The sequence below is a fragment of the Mizuhopecten yessoensis genome, unplaced genomic scaffold (genome assembly GCF_002113885.1).
Source record: "Mizuhopecten yessoensis strain PY_sf001 unplaced genomic scaffold, ASM211388v2 scaffold11055, whole genome shotgun sequence".
NCBI classification, from domain to species: domain Eukaryota; kingdom Metazoa; phylum Mollusca; class Bivalvia; order Pectinida; family Pectinidae; genus Mizuhopecten; species Mizuhopecten yessoensis.
Genome location: NW_018408856.1, coordinates 69734 through 86268, shown reverse-complemented (window position 1 = coordinate 86268; position 16535 = coordinate 69734). Strand labels below are relative to the sequence as shown.

Sequence of the window (16535 nt, the reverse complement as noted above, 5' to 3'; positions counted from 1 at the left end):
TATGCTGTCTCAGTGCAACTTTGATAAATCAGGAACAAACCTTAGCTTCTTAATTTTTCAACGAAAATAAGACAGTTGCTGGACTACATAATTTCCAAAAATGCACTTAGAAAAAGCAGGGACTACTTGTATTGCAGAAAAAACTTACTCCGTTATCGCATCTAGTTTGCACGTATTTTACGTTATTTTTAGTACACACGTCAGCATTCAAATTTCAACTGATCGCAAGATTAGTTTTTTAGGGGATTGCGTAGATATTTATTGAGTTTTCTTCTGGTATATCGGCTTCAGCTTGCTCATTTATAGAACATCCACATTTCATATAAAACGCAAATAGTTTGAATGATCTGTCATTGATTCCGGACAATTAATGTAATTTTTTTCATAAAATACTTTTTGTCATGTTTTAAAATAATATAAGTGATATATTTTGTCAAAACTGTAGTTAAGTGATAGGATTTTAATGCAAATATATAAATTTCAGTTTATCTTCCAATTTTACGAAATCCTGATTCTTATATTTTGATTATTCATACAACGAGCCCTTATAAATGCATCAATAAACTATTAACAAACTCAAATGAAATAAACCTACGACATTTCGTAGAAATACAGTGAGTAAAGTGAACATTTTAAGCAAGCGCCTTATTTGTAAACTGGATCAATTATAGTAAAAATAACCCGAAAAATTGGGACGATTAGTGCGGAATATATGGTTTATTTATAAACAATGGAATCGATGTCTTATTTAAAGATAAAATTTGACATCGATGCTTTACGAAAAAGTAAGGACTTAGATGAATCAACAAAGAAATTGATATAAAAAACGCAAGATTTTAACACAAACAATTTTATTTAAATTTCAGGTGAAATATCGAAACATATTTAACAAAATAATTTACATATACAAAGTTATTAAAGTGTATCATAATTAAAGAAATTATAAAAGCATTTTTTAAAAAGAGCATTATTCAAATATATTTTCTGAATAGGTAATTGATATTGAATGCCTGCAGGCCAAGGGGACGGACTTTACGGTAGTTAAACTTCAATTATGTAACAATAAATAAAACAGCATTGATAGTATATCCATTTAAAAAAATGCATTGGAATTTCAAGATAGATTTGAGCATCGGCGATGATCACACAGCAGTTATTTTAAGGCCCCTCATATTATCATTTAATCCAATCTATTCGATATACTATAGAAAATTATAAAAAAAACCAGACATACATTTTAATTTTACAGGAAAACATAACTAAACATAAAAGAATATGTATTTAAGATACATGTTTACATCTCTCTTTACCAAACTCCCGTGGTAATATTGAATTTAATACATATGGATGGTTAATATTGCGAACTCAATATTTTTCCGATCTTCTTTTCAGTTTCTAATTTATTCACTCATTTTAAAATAGCAAAAACGTTATCTTACATCTTACCAGTATTGAACTGTGCGTCACACACAAAAAAAGACAAAAAAATGATCTAACAAATAAATATGTATAAATCAATTTAACAAACAATACCATTTAAAGCCAACTAAATGTATCACAGTCTTCTATGTCAAGGTGTTTGCTGCTATAACAACGCTACGGGAACACTTTATAAACTGTTTTACGTGGGAACACTTTACAAGTAGGAGGAGTAGAGCTGGTCCTGGTCGAGATCGGGCGTCTCCACTGTCAAACGGACGTCACCCGGGGTCCCCGGTCGATGTAGATCCAATTTTCCACCCATGCCTCCCTTAGCCCCGGGCTTTGGGTGAAGGAATGAATCAAGAATAAGAAGTTGTTCTTCCGCTTTCTTCCTTCTCATCAATTCCTCCTCGTCTGGTGGCTGCTCCTAAAACATGAACAAAGGGAGACAACCCGTAGAAAAAAATCAGTACACATTTTGTTTGCATATTATGTTTCCATATTGATTGAATTGTGTATAATCATTAAATTATCTATTTACGTCCTAAAAGCGACACGAGAATGGCAATACGATATTTTAGAGTAAATCTATGTATTTTTGATCATGAAGTCTTTTCAACATATTTTTATCATCTTACAAAGTCCATCCATTGATTTATAGAACAAATCTGAATAGTTTCTGCGTTTTTTAAATAAAATTCAAACCTTTATTGCTATACTGCTTTAGACTGCCAAGTGCAACGTCTATTGTCGTAATACTTACGTCTGTATCCCATGTTTCCCCAAATGTTTCCCTAACTAGTCGTAGAATGTTGGGGGCATCGATCTCCGGTGGCCTTTTCCCTACAGCAGGCATGTATTCTGCGGGGAGGAATTTGTAGAAGCAATTAGGTCTCGCGGAAAAAATAAACGTGCAAAAAAAGTTAACATATTCTCAAATACAGAAAAATAGGATGAAACTGATTGATTAAGATTATAGGGTACACGTATCCTATCATCATACACTCATTATTTTTTTATTGTATTTCTGAATCTCTCCCCCTCCCCCCCCNGTTTATGAATATTACTATAAATGTGGTTATTTCTGCGGGGTTCTAATTTTCGCAATTTTTGTTGTGACAATGTTTCAGCATTCGAATTTAGCTAAATTAATCGCAAATTAAGCCATTCTTATCTTAGAAATATTTGCCATGGCCACGAGACCCCCTTATCTGCGACAAATATATCCCGCAAAATTGACTAATTTTGCAAACCACGAAAATTAAGGAAACGCGAAAAAATATACTGTAATTTTTTATCATAAATCTTTATATCAAATCGAAACATTTCTTTATAGAATACTCAAGCTAATTACCCCTAAAAAATGTTTTATCCCACACTTATGAAAAGATAGAAAAATCAACTCAGTCAGTCATGCGAAGCATAATGGATTATTATTAATAATATGTGTTATGAATGTGACCTCTTGCATGCATTGTTCAAAGCCTTTTTCGACATGCAGTTGTTATGTTTCATCAAACTATTACCCTTTGCGTGAATTGAATTCCTTACAAAAAATTGGCATACAATATTCATGTTTTATCAAAGAAATTGTGATCTCTTGCATGCATTGTTTTCAATCCAATTTGCCATGCATTTTTTAATGTTTTATCACAGAAACCATGGCATTGTAAACATGGAATTTCCTGCCATATTGACATGCACTATTCATGTTTTTATCCAAGAAATTGTGACCTATTGCATGCATTGTTTCCTAGTCATATTGACATGCGGCATGCCTAAATGTGCTTCCATAAGAAAATATGACTCATTGCATGTATATGATTTTTTTCTGTTTTATTAGCATGTAGTTATTATGCTTTTCAATACAAGGGTGACCGATCGCAGGCGCTTCATGATTGATTCATGCAGTATTATGTTTTGTGCAAATTTTTGAAGTTAAACTCAAACTGAAATACATGTATGTAAATGTAAATAATTTGAAATCGCAATATACATGCACTCAAGTATTATAGACTGAAAACAAATATCTGATGCGATATATATTTTTTGGGAAAAAAATATTCATGCAAAATGCGAATGCTTTTTGACAGCAGCTGATTATCTGCCATTTCAAATAAGACCAGTATTATTTTCGTTAAGATTTGAACTAGATATGAAGGTCGATACAGGCTTTAATATCTAGAAATTGTAAGGATGTTATTCACATTGAAATCATGCAAAATACCCATGCAGGTAAACGACGTTTTTGACGCATATAAGCTAGACAAATAAAACTCAAGATATATAAAGATATTAACAGCCAACAATAATTCTAAAATCAAAAACATCGTTTCGTGCAAAGTAGTGAAACTCTTGTTCACGAGTTACACTTCCGGTTTTCACCTTGGTTTTTTTGTCTCCCCCTCTGGAGTCTTTTTGTCTGCATTATATAGATATTGATATATAATAAAATCTAATGCATACATCAATGAATGACTGTACGGATGATTCTATCAAAACAAAGTGTGGTATATATAATTGTTCGCTTTGTCATGCAACAACATGTTCACTGCAAAGCTTCCATGATATATGAAAACAAAAACGGTGTTTAATAATCCTGTCATATATCTTATCAGTGTACATCAAACAAAACAAATATATAATTCAATAAAAACTACTGACAACAAGCCTAGCTGCCAATGCTAAATAATTTAATGAAGCGCTTAAAATAATATCCAGGCGTTTTAGTGTTATGTTACAAGCATGGAATTTAATTTGACATAGATTAATTTCGATGTGAGTATCCCGTAACTAGAAACGTAAACTATTCGCCCCATTGAATATAGGAGCTAGCAAAGTCAAAATGCAGTTCATATGCATATGCAACAGGTATAATGGTTTAAGAATGGACAAGTGTTATATTCCAAGTGAAGCAGTATAGCTCACAAGAAAGCTGATGATAAAACAGAAAAAAGATTCATTTAAATAACTAGTTCATCAGTTATTTTGCTTAAACATCATTTTCTGTTTTCAGTTTATACCTACTTACAAGTAAACGTTTTATACTTCGTTCAGGATAACAAAACTATGAAAAAGTCTTTCATGCTTTTAACAACACGCTCATGCATTCATTAATATGTGTGATTTCCGCTGATAACACAAAATGTGTAGCACTACTTAGGCAGAACATAGAACTCAATTATTTTCGAAGCCATTATACAATGTAAGTAAAGCAGCTATCTTATCAATGCCAACGAATGTTTACGAATACTTACTCCTCGCTGAATTCTCTTTCTCTGGCTCTCCCTTAGATTTGAACTTGAAGGCCACGCCAAGTATGTCTTTTACTGAGTTTCCAAGGATATCCATAATCCCGTACGTCTGTGGAACCTTCATCAGGTCTGCACGCACCTCCGATATACTCTGATTGAGAATGACGGCGAACATTGTCATCAGCGTAAGGATGACGAAAAAGACGTACGTGAAATAGTACATCTGGGACCAATTCGGTACAGCCCTAATCATGGAGTCCAGACTGTTCTTTCCAATCAGGGCATTTGCCAAACTTCCAAGCGACGTGAACAGATTTCTATATTCGTAGATGTAAATGCCAAACAGGAGATATCCGAATGATACGTAGGCAAAGAAAACTATACCGAAAACGACAACAAACCCAGAGAGGTCCGCTGCAGCGTTGGAGATTACAGCCGCCAATTGAGTCATCCGCTTGTTGTAGCCGAGAATACGCAGTATCCGAATCGTTGCTATGAAAACCAGTATGCCTGTGATGACGTTAAAAACGATGTCCCAGATAACGACATGCTGAAAGTTTATGAAAGCTCGTTTATCATCGTAGTAGACAGCAAGGGACTGCTGTGAATATGAATACCTCAAACCCCACATCACTACCGCAACAAAACTGAGTAAAGCACAGCAAGTATCAATGACGTTCCAAACGTCTTGAACAAATTGACAACAACCTGCTTTCCGGAACTTGAGTATCAGTTTCACCGTCCCGTAAATCATCACAATCATGTAGATGAAATAGCACAGCATTGCAAACGTACCGAGGGCACCTGTGTGCTGATAGGCACGGAAACAGTAAATGTTGCTCCACGTAACGAGACCACCGAGCTCCGTAAACTCAGCCAAGAATATAACATAGGTAAAGAGATTTGTATTTGCGTTATATAAGGTGAATTCAAGGAACACGGCCCTGGTCTCACGATTGATCCATTTCATTGTCTTTAACTCTTCCAGAATAAGCCTCGAAGTAGCCAGTCCATTTTCAAATTTGAGAATATAGCCGCCTCCGCCATAAACCTCGAAATTCCCAGCTATAGCCACTCCCCAAATATCCTCGGAATGCTTATATGTCCAGGCGTTCTGAGTAAACAACTTGGAATTGGTACAACCACTTCCGGCAGGGTCTGTGGACCACCCAACACAGTAGTCGTTGTCCTCCTCAGTTGTCACTTCATAACCTGGGATGCATTCTCGTCCAGGGGTCACTTTGTCATACGGACAGGCGCCTAAATAAACAAAATCACATCAAGTGTAACATTGACAATTCAGCCTTATTTCATAAAGTGATTACATACGACAAATGGAACATGCACACAAGAAACGCGCAGAAATCTGCTTCGTTTGTGTTTGTTTGCTTTAGTTTATTTATTTATATGATTAATGTTTTGTTTTGGTTTGTGTTTGTGTTTTTTCCTTTGCTCTTTTCAGAATACAATCAACCCAATATCAGAGACAGATTTTTTTCGAATCTACCACTAACATAATTATTATTCTTCCTTTATGCTTTCCTCCGTCGTGAAAGACCTCATAATAAAATCTGTCGTACAGTGATCATATTTATAAATACCAACTGAAATAAACTGCATAACTACCATCCTTAAAATCCCTGCAGGCAATATTTTTTTCCAAAATTCCATTAAGATATTTCGGATGACAGTTACTTCCACTTCATTATGGCTATGACTTAGCCAAAATTGTTTCTAATTTTACTTTACTGACAGAACTAAATGATCGGAGGTCCAGTGTTGGAATCGTGCTCTTTCCTCAGTACACTTTTTACGGTTTGATAAATATATATATACGTATGTAAGTTCAGTAAGATATGGTTTTATTTTCAGAAATGATTTATCGAAGCTATAATTATGCGCATACAATAGTTACAGTTCTTTGAAGAGGCGCTAAGATCCTGCAAAGCGGATTGCTTCCTCTCTCGAGCGTTTTTTATGTACAGTTTGAACTTAAATGTAATTGTTTCTGTTTTTTATAATGCTTACCTCTTTTCATTCTGACTTGTCGAAGCCTTGGTGGACCTATACGAACATTGGCTATATCCCAAAAGTACATTTTGTCCCGCACATCTAGGGGGTCTCCGTTATATTCCTCCTCTGGGAAGTATCTCGTGAAGAATGTACCGTTCATCCAGTCTACGAAATCAATCGCATCTTCCACCTGACAAAAACAAAATACTCGTAACGCATATGCTTACACTTAAATTACGCACGCTCATTTTGGACAGTTTCTTCCAAAAAGAGAAAAAAATCTTTGAAAATGTTTAAGTATCTAATTTATATATATTATGGATTTTTGTCGAGTTGAATATGTTGTTATACGAATCGAGAAAGAGATATTGACCGAGACGAAGTCGAAGTCAATGTTTCATGTCCATATAATCACATATTAACCGAAATAAAAGTCCCTAAATGTTAGAATAAATGTTAAATAAAATTTAAATCATTAAACTACTAGAACGACGTTATAAAGTAAATATTGACCGGCTGTTTCTAAAAATAGTTATTCCGAGTCAATATCACAAACTACCGACCTCCACGTTATTAAGATCCAGCCAATGTGGACGAAGGAAAAGTGTAAGTGGATGTCATCTAATATGTAATAATATAAGTTGAAATAATATGTATAACAAAGTATAAAACGTGATTGACAGTACAAGGCATTAACCTCTAAAATATTCTGTTCACACAACACAAGAATTAAGAATAAACGCTGTTTAATGCAGTTTATTTTCAAAATACCCACAGGCTTTGAAAACCAGAGTTATCTATTAATAATAATCACGTGGTCTCTTCTGTAAACTCGAAAAGGCGATAATTTGAAACAATTACGGATCCCTGTACCTTTGCTTGCCACCGTTATTTTTCGTATATGCATGTACAGCTACCCTTCCCCCATCTCTTTTAATATAAATATAGCGCTACTGAGTAATGTTACTACTTTTGACAAGGTAGCTCAATTAGTTCCCAGGTTTAGAGTCCTTGTCGGACTTATGGAATTCTTACATTTTGGACAGGCTTGAAGATTCCTTTTTGTTATTCTTTCTGTAATGAGAATTACTTTCAAAACGAATTGCAACTTTTTTTGAAAAATATCTCATTAAAGATAGAAAAACAGAAGTTTCTTTTCCAGTAACGATTTATCAAAACTTTAGTCATCCCGGGATAGAATCTAAAATGCATAGGCACCGTTATTTTGGCAGTGGTACGGGAATATTTAAGCAGGCATCACATGCATACTGTGTAAGGCATTCTAATTTTAGCTTTTGCAAGTGTGCATATTGTTGAGGGGAGATAATTCAAAGGTTTTGAGCTCACCAATGACCTTGATCAACATCTACTTATGGAAATAAAAAATCTAGCAACTGATATATGTATTTCTTAATAAAATACAAACAATCATGATTCTGCCAGGAATAACCGGCATCGGCTTCAGCGCGGCGACTGTGGTCCAGTGTTCAAAGAAAGACAACTTTTCATTGATTTGCTGATTTTTTTTATTAATCAATCTTTTAAATTTCAAATTGATTTTATTAATTTATTAATATAAGAATCTATTATATGTTTTAACGTGTTTTAGTATAGATTTTCTTGAATGGTATATTATTTTTCTTTAACGTCTTATAATATCCCTGTGTCGGGTCTAATGCCTGATAAAATAACCGCGCTGTAACATAAAAAGCACCGAAACCGATGATGATATTTTTTGTGCATTTGAGATATAAAATCTTAATTATTTAATTTGCTTGTCTAGTTTATATGTTTAAATAATGCATAGCAAATATAAATAGCGAACGGTACTTTCGATTTCGGTGTAATTTTATTTAAAAGTGAACTTTAGGTTACCTTTTTAACAATTCACAACGAGAGTAAGCTGCATATTTATTTCAATAAAAATGTCCCTAAAAGATTAATGTCGTTCATTCGTATCAATGTTCTCTTCAGAAATACATTCCCGTACAAGACATACTGAAATGATTAAAGGAAACGTATCTATTACATATGTACAAACCTTACTGAAGCCCAAGTGAGTTTTGGAGGGAGCAACAAGAGATTCATAGATGTTTGACTTTAAGTTGTAGGATCTTTGGTCACGGTTCACGAAGCTTATGCTGTATATGACGAAAGCAAATATACCGTAGAGAACAAGTTCCATGAACACCTCTCTTGCTTTCATTTCATTCAAACGTTGAGTCCTTGTTTTTTCCAGCATTTCTGTCGAGGGAGGACTGTTACTTGATAATACATCCATTCGGAAAGCTATTAAATAGACATCAAACTCAGAGAACTACAACCTGAAATATCTACAAAAGTGTTGTTTTGCATTTATCACAGGAAAAAGAATGGATATCATAATAAGTCACCTTTGTAGGTAATAGGCATATATATATGGCCTTCTTTATATATCCGATTTCATAGTTGAACCTTATTTTCGCCATATGCATCTATTATATCATATGTGCCCTTCTGCAATGAGATCAGTGCAAATGGAGTTCACGTAAGAAGAATTGCATACAGTGTCTTGCATTGTCGTATGGATTTGTTCGTTTTCCTCGTCCTTTTCTCTACTTAGATAAAATCATTTGTAAATGTTGAGCTATGTGTCATCGTCTCATTCATACTTTGCGTCTATTGCTCTACCAATGCTTCATAACCTAAACTTTTTACCTACACAGATATGTTCTGGATGAACCAGCATTGAAGGCTTTTGCGGCGTGTCTCAGTTTATCCATCTTAAGCTGTGGCCCTCCTGCATCAACTGGCTTCTTGAACAGTAGTGCGAAGAGCACGGCGATCATAATCACCTGATTGGACCAAGGTTAATATGCCGTCAGAAACATTCTTTAATCGTCACTTCCCCTTATAATGTCTTACACTATAGCTTAAGTCAGACATATAGATATAACCAGAAATTGTACGATATGATTGCCTCTGTTCCCATGCCAGTTAGAGTCATTATTTGACAATTTTCTAATTTTAATGAAATTAAATAGTACAATTTTAAGAAGAGAAAGTGGTAGAGTGATGACACTTAATTTGCTGCCAGTTTTTATCCCAGCGTTTTAATGATAAGCAATGTCTTACCTTTCCACCCTGAATGCCAACTCGTTTAATGTATGATCTTTTTTTATTTGTGTGTAAGGATTGACTCAGTCTTCTTCAAAATTAAGCATTGTCACTAAATTGGTACGGGGCAGAATGGGATGCAATGGAACACATATATATGCTTAACACTATCTACCAGCTAAAAATGCAAAGGGCCATAATTAATGTTAAAATATCGTAATGCTAATTCCTAAAGAAAATCATAATTCAATATCACATAATTTCTAAAATATACATAATAAAAAATTACGAAGTAGTCCAGTGTGTGTAAATAAACACTTACTTTGAAAGGATCCACGACAAGTAAGGATTCAAAGAAAGAGAAGACAAACGTTGACAGCCACTCCTCTGATTTATCCTTTCCCCACTCCATACTGTAGAGAATGAGGAAGAAAGCAGAGGTGACGACAGCCAAAATGACAATAGTCGTAGCGATATATCGAGACCAGGCTGGAAGAGGCAAATGATCAACAGAGTAAAATTGCGAATCCGAAAAGTGTTCATTCTGGTTCATAATGGTCTTTGCTTGGAATATGTTGCGAATCTCCTTTTCTTTCTTGTTAGACAATTTCTTGTTCTTTGGATAGGATGGCTTTGCCTTTTTGTAGATATAGGTGACCAGCAGAATCGGGGGAGTCGTTATAAGGATACCAATAAAGGAAACGTACACAGTGGTGAGTGAAAATCGAATGAATCCGATGGAAACAGCATTCGGACTAACGTCATCCTCCGATCGAAAGAACATGGCATTTGCGATCATCGTTAGGAAAAGTAGAGCGAGTACACAGGACAGACGCTGTACTCGACTAAAGCTACTCTGCTCCGGCCTCATGATCATTGAAAGCCACAGGTGATTTTCCGTAAGGTTGAAGCGAGCATGCTGAGAGAAGAGTTTATCGAAGGTGAGCAGGTTATCCCTGCCACAGACTGGTAGTAGTCGCTCAACCATTCCATCGTCTCGTTCTGCAGCCAACCATTTATCACAAAGGAATACGTACCTTTAGAAATATAAGAACATGTCATTGATATAATAATGTAATACCTTAATTTTGCTAAGAATAATTATTTTCCATTTTCCTTTTAGATTCATGTTTAGATTGTTGAAATAACCCAATATTAAAACCGTTCAGTTATTTGATTGCAATAACCTTAGACGTTTTGACAATTGATGGGATGTGTCATATTCCCAGTCCCTCTTCATTCGCGAAAGCAGGGTAGAAAAAATATATATACGAAAAAGATTAAATAGGGACGATTTTCATATATTCAGAGGCGTATTGCCCTCCTAGGCTCTTAAGAGAGGAAAGACGTTATGCAGATAGTTCCGATTGTGCAACTCAATGAAAATAAATTAGTCAATCCCAGTAAAATGTTGATGTTTAAAACACATCAAAACAAAAACGAAAACTAGAAGCGTAGCTAGGTGTTTCCGAAAAATATATATTTTCTTGTGCACATCGAATAATTTGATCATTATCTTTACCGATTTTTTTTTTGTTGAAATGCAAAGTTTATCAAGTGATGTTGCTTGCCCTGCTACAGTTACCAACACCAACCTTTGACCTATCTGGGGGTCGTCAACTGTGATCTTGTGCAGGTACCAGGACTTATTATCGCCTCGGCCTGAACTGTCGTGCCAAATCCGGAGGTAAGTCAGGTCGCCAAGTGGCTCTGGGGTCCCCATGAAAAACTTTCGTACGCTGCTTGTTTCAAAACCCTTAAAGATAACAAAATCGTTTAACTGAGAACTGCGAAGATTGAAATTGATACAAGAAAAATAATCTTTTTGTAATCAATAAAGACATGCTGAAATATCAATAAGCGTCCAAACATCCTGTTTAAGATGTTTGTTTTTACATCAGAACTTGATACACAAAAGAATCGCCTGTTTACCCTGGACGCATGAGAAAAAAAGAGGAGACAAGAGGTGAAAGCACGTCTATTCTAATGTCCATTTAGTTTGTTCCGGTAAACAAACACATTTACTAATCACCACAATAAACGATCCATTAACTGTAAAGGTGTATGAAACATGTCGGACAGATGAAAATCGAAACTCGACGAGTGGACTTAAATTATGCATTGTCACTGTAACCAGTATCTTTATATACTTTCCTTTCTTGCAAGAGAAAGACTCTGAATACCTGTTTATCGCCATCACTCAGGAGTCTGACTCCTGTGTCCATCTCCTCTCCTGCCAGAACGAAGTTGACCAAAGACTTTGTGCCCGCACCACCCCTTAGCCCTGTGTGGACAGTGATAAGGTAGAAATATCTGTCCTCGCTGTCACTATCGCACAGGAAATGAGTTGCCCACTGAAACAAATGCAAACACAAGACTTCAAAATCAAGTTGGTTGTACATTGTATATAATAATAAAAGAAGTCAGTTAAGGTTTATCACAAAAAAATAACACAAAAACATAAAAGGCGGAAAAAAACCTTCCGTGTGACTTATCCTTTTACCCATAGGTTAACAAGGCTGACATCCTGACTGCAAAAATGTAAATAAAAATAAAAATAATCATTAAAAATAACCTACCCTCATGTAGTCCTTTCTGTCCTCTCGATTGGCCAGCACACAGGCTATGACGTATACTACCAGTAGACCTATGACTGTACCATACACCGAGGCATTGGCTGGGTCGAACTTGGACCACACTGTGTTGAAGTCGATGGTGTTTGGAGGGACGTAAAAGGTCGTGGAAAAAGTATTTCCTGGAGCCTCTGGACATCGACAGACGGTTTCATTCAAAGTTGAAAAAGGTAACACCTGTAAAAGGTCTTGCAAAAATAAATTGGACTTCCCTGTGGTACAATTAAAATAGCCATCTTTTTAGATACTGTTTTCCCGTTACTTTTTCGCTGCAGTTTAATTTTCGCCTTTTTTGCCTACCGTGATGAGGGCGAATTAATCATTACAGCGAACATTAGTAAACAACACAGTATGTATAGTAATCTAAAGGGACGAAATTTACACGGTGCGAATATGAATTATTCTGGCGAAGGGCGTAAGTACATGTATGTCACGGCGAAAACATCCCGGTGTACAGTTATTACTGAATTATTTGAAATTAGTAGTAGTTTATGGTATCTTGTTTGTTGGAATGCACGTACAGTACAACCCTGGGACGTCCACTCATTATTGGCTTGATCCCAGCTACGACAACCTGTAGTCATGATAATGGTGCTAAAATTGGCTGTGCTCATCTGGAATGGTGCTTCTGTAGTTGTTACTGTGGCGGCTGCACGCTTCCTCCTCATTCTGGACGATATAGGCGGTAACATGAATTCTGTAAAAACCGAAACGTAAATAGATAGATAGATGTGTATATATACAAACAATGATTAGAGAGTTTGATAAGAGTTCAATTAGTATATGTTTTTTTATGAAACTTTTTATCATATGAAGGAGATTTAATAATATTCTAATGAAAAAAACATCTTCAGTTCATAAAGAAATGCCTTTTTAAATATAAAATTACAACTCTTCAGCATTTTCCTATTTCAAAGAGAGTTTGTAACGTCATATCATTGTTTTAATAATAATAACTTTTAATATTACAATTGGTATTTTAACAATGGCTAACAACCTGCAATAATTTTAATTTTAATTCAAAACGGAAATTGGATCATTCAGTAAAAAGCCGCCATTTTGACTCCAGTTGGTCAGTATGTGACGTCATGTACTTGTCCTAGGTGTGACCTCACAATTGAAACAATTGAAACTTACAACCAATCACAGAGCTGATAGATCATATAACATGGGTTGATACGCAAAAGTATATTCACTGGATAACACAGTTTATTATGTGGTAAAGGTATGTAAGTGATAACATATCATTACCTTCTTGTGGCTCCAGACCAACGTAGGTTTTACCCGCTGCACAGATGTCTTGTGGAACGAAGATTTTAAACCCGTAATCTTCTTCCCAATCTCGTACATTCATAACATGCTTGTAGTCGTAGACGTCCACACGTGCAAAGTCGATGCACCGCACGTAGACGTTGTACAGGTTGAATGAATTTAAATCTGCAAAAAGGAAATCCTTAGGCAGAATATAGATTAGTGCTGCATCGTCCCGGTATCTTAGGTCGAACCTTATGTGCGTCAAACCGTCCTCACTCATCGTAGGCATGTGGTTGGAGAACGGCACGCCCGCTCCTTTGTTCTTGATGTTCAGCGTTGTGTTCATCGCCATTGCAGTTCCGTTTTCGTCTTTCAAAGAAACAGTGTATTCTCCGGATGTTATACCTCCAGCGTTGTCGCCGAAGAAATGAACGACCTTGTCAAATGTCGATGTCTGTCATGAGAAATGGACACATGCAAGCATAAATAGCACTATGGTAGCAGTATACAGTAAAGGGTTGTGGCCATGGGTGATATTTTTGTTAAATGGCTAACCCCTGTATAATTATATATAAAAAAAATATAAAAATAAAACTGTACTAAAATTGGTATAAGCATGATAAAGTGGGCTATGTGAGCTTCACATTTGTAAAAAAGAAAGAAACATTTTTTGGTTCGAAAAAAGTTTGACAACAGCACACGACGCAAAATTGCAAAAAATGAATTTTTAAAACTTTACTGGGACCCAGATAATTCTGCAACCAGGTAGGTAATCTTTAATTTCAGATAGAGCGTAGGAAAAGAATTACTAGTTGCGGGGGTCAAATTTTGGGTCAAAAATAGCAATTTTGGGCATTTTTTGGTAAATTTTGATGTGGTAACCATGGTTTTCACACAAGTGACATACATAGAAAAAAGAGGTTTATACACTTCTCAGTACTTTATATGTATTGTAAATGTAATGCAGTTTACAAATATATATACATGTGTTGCGTAGGGTAAATCCGCTGTGTTTACATTTCCTCGACATGTGCCTTGTTTATCAGAGTCGGGCCATTTCTACTGTATACTGCTACCTATCATAATGGAGTGTTAGTATCTCTTACATTTTCTGCGAAGCGGATCGTGTAATAAGAAGAGTTACGTATGTGTACAGTCTACCTTGTATTAGTGCGTCTATTTATCGATGAAATAATCTTTCAAGATAATGATGTACAGGTTATATATTGAGAGGGTTATTATATGAAATACGGTAAAAGGGGTATTTGTGTGCGTATGGAAATGATCGCGTTGCGACTCTTTAAACAGATCGCAGCGTATAAATTCATGCGTTGGGAATAATTCTGAAATCTATACATCTGTATTCTATATATCTTTATCTATAAAAAAAAAGAAGAGATAAACCGCCTCTCTACGACTAGCATGTAGGAAAACACGACGTCGGCTCAGAGACCTGTGGCAGTTGAAGTTTGTATTAAGTTTTATTACTATAATTATCTTTTCTTTTCCACGAGAAATATATTTGCATTAAATTTCAAGGAGATTCATTTACAAATTTATGTCACTAATGGGAATAATTTCTATCAAAATTAAAACAATAATAAAATTTAAGAATCGTGGAAAATGATATTTCGTTCTCAATCGCAAAATGTGAAGACTCTTAACTTAGTGGTTTTACTGCATTCTGGATAACTTACATCTAACTGCACTGCGGTGAATCCGTCCAATGATGAGTTTCCAAAATCTATCCCGAAATCTGTCTTGTTGAGACTTGTACTATTCATTAGGTCTTGGAGTCTCGACTTCTCTGTTGTAATCACACAGTTATCTCGTTTGATCACGACAGCGGGTTCTCCTGGCTGTATCATTGCCGCCAATAGCGCCTGTACTCTCTCGATGATGTCAAAAAGTTCTGGTATTCCTGTCTCGGCCTGCAAGTGAATTCGAAATGATGATTTAAAGCAAATACTAAAGTATGTGATGTTGAAAGAGATACATTTTATACACCAAAAACATTATTCCAAGAAAGAAAAAGGTGCCAAATTTGTAAACACCTCTTAGCTTAAGCAAAAGAGAATAATCGCATTAAAATTACATGTACTCACAAATTTTTTGTTTTTGTGTCCTCCTTGGCTGCGAAAGATACAGCATAGGAGTAGGCTAACATCGAACGATCGAAATAATGATAAGTAGGTATATATAGACAATGGCTACAACATTGTTCATTACCGTGGCAGCTTTCGTCTTTGTGTCTTCCTGAGCAGCTTTCCTCCGGTTATATTCTTCCTCAACTAGTCGGTCCTGTTCCTTCTGTTCCTCCTCTGTTAATGCATCTTGGCTGTTATTATAAGACCATTTGGCTTGCATGTCTTTCCGTACAGAGTCCAATGTAATTTCAGCATTCGTGTCCTCGACTGATGACGGGGTTATACTTTTTGAAGTGGAACTCACAACGTCCAAAAGACCTGTAATACCATATCAGTAATATGAATTCAGTATAATAGACACAATTAACAGTTATTTAATAAGGATTCCAGTAGCACTGCCAAAACGATGAGCCCGCTTGGTCAGAGGTAAGTTAGTTCATGTCAGTGAGAATAGCGTTTTTATATTTTAAGGATCCCCGTAGCACTACCAAAACAATGATTACGCTTTGAAAAACTTTTTTCCGACGTGACTTTAACTGTAATGAATACTATTACTTTGCGGCACGTTTAGGAAAAATTAATAAAGATTATTTTAGCAAAATATAATCAACAACAGTGCTCAGGATGTAAAAACGGCCAGACATGGGCCCGTATTCATGAAACCGTTCATGAATCCGAATTTCTTGTTTTCGTTATAAATTAATAAAAAATTCTTA

At 35.5% G+C, this 16535-nt stretch overlaps 1 protein-coding gene across 2 annotated transcripts in view; it reads right to left on the bottom strand.

Moving 5' to 3' along the window:
• Positions 1 to 844: 844 nt before the first annotated feature.
• The window catches only part of LOC110465104, a 40263-nt gene continuing 24572 nt past the window's right edge, over positions 845 to 16535 (bottom strand). The window contains exons 13-27 of one of the 2 annotated variants that reach the window (XM_021520692.1): positions 15902 to 16137; positions 15370 to 15603; positions 13670 to 14126; positions 12940 to 13115; positions 12365 to 12595; positions 11969 to 12139; positions 11381 to 11541; positions 10108 to 10822; positions 9391 to 9523; positions 8731 to 8978; positions 6705 to 6879; positions 4680 to 5936; positions 3808 to 3844; positions 2186 to 2283; positions 1758 to 1849 (exon numbers count right to left, since the gene is read on the bottom strand). In XM_021520692.1, the coding sequence (XP_021376367.1) occupies positions 2217 to 2283; positions 3808 to 3844; positions 4680 to 5936; positions 6705 to 6879; positions 8731 to 8978; positions 9391 to 9523; positions 10108 to 10822; positions 11381 to 11541; positions 11969 to 12139; positions 12365 to 12595; positions 12940 to 13115; positions 13670 to 14126; positions 15370 to 15603; positions 15902 to 16137 (4298 nt within the window). In that variant the 3' untranslated portion in view covers positions 1758 to 1849; positions 2186 to 2216. Of the gene's footprint in view, positions 1850 to 2185; positions 2284 to 3807; positions 3845 to 4679; positions 5937 to 6704; positions 6880 to 8730; positions 8979 to 9390; positions 9524 to 10107; positions 10823 to 11380; positions 11542 to 11968; positions 12140 to 12364; positions 12596 to 12939; positions 13116 to 13669; positions 14127 to 15369; positions 15604 to 15901; positions 16138 to 16535 lie in introns of both variants that reach the window. The other variant, XM_021520691.1, reaches the window with a different exon arrangement.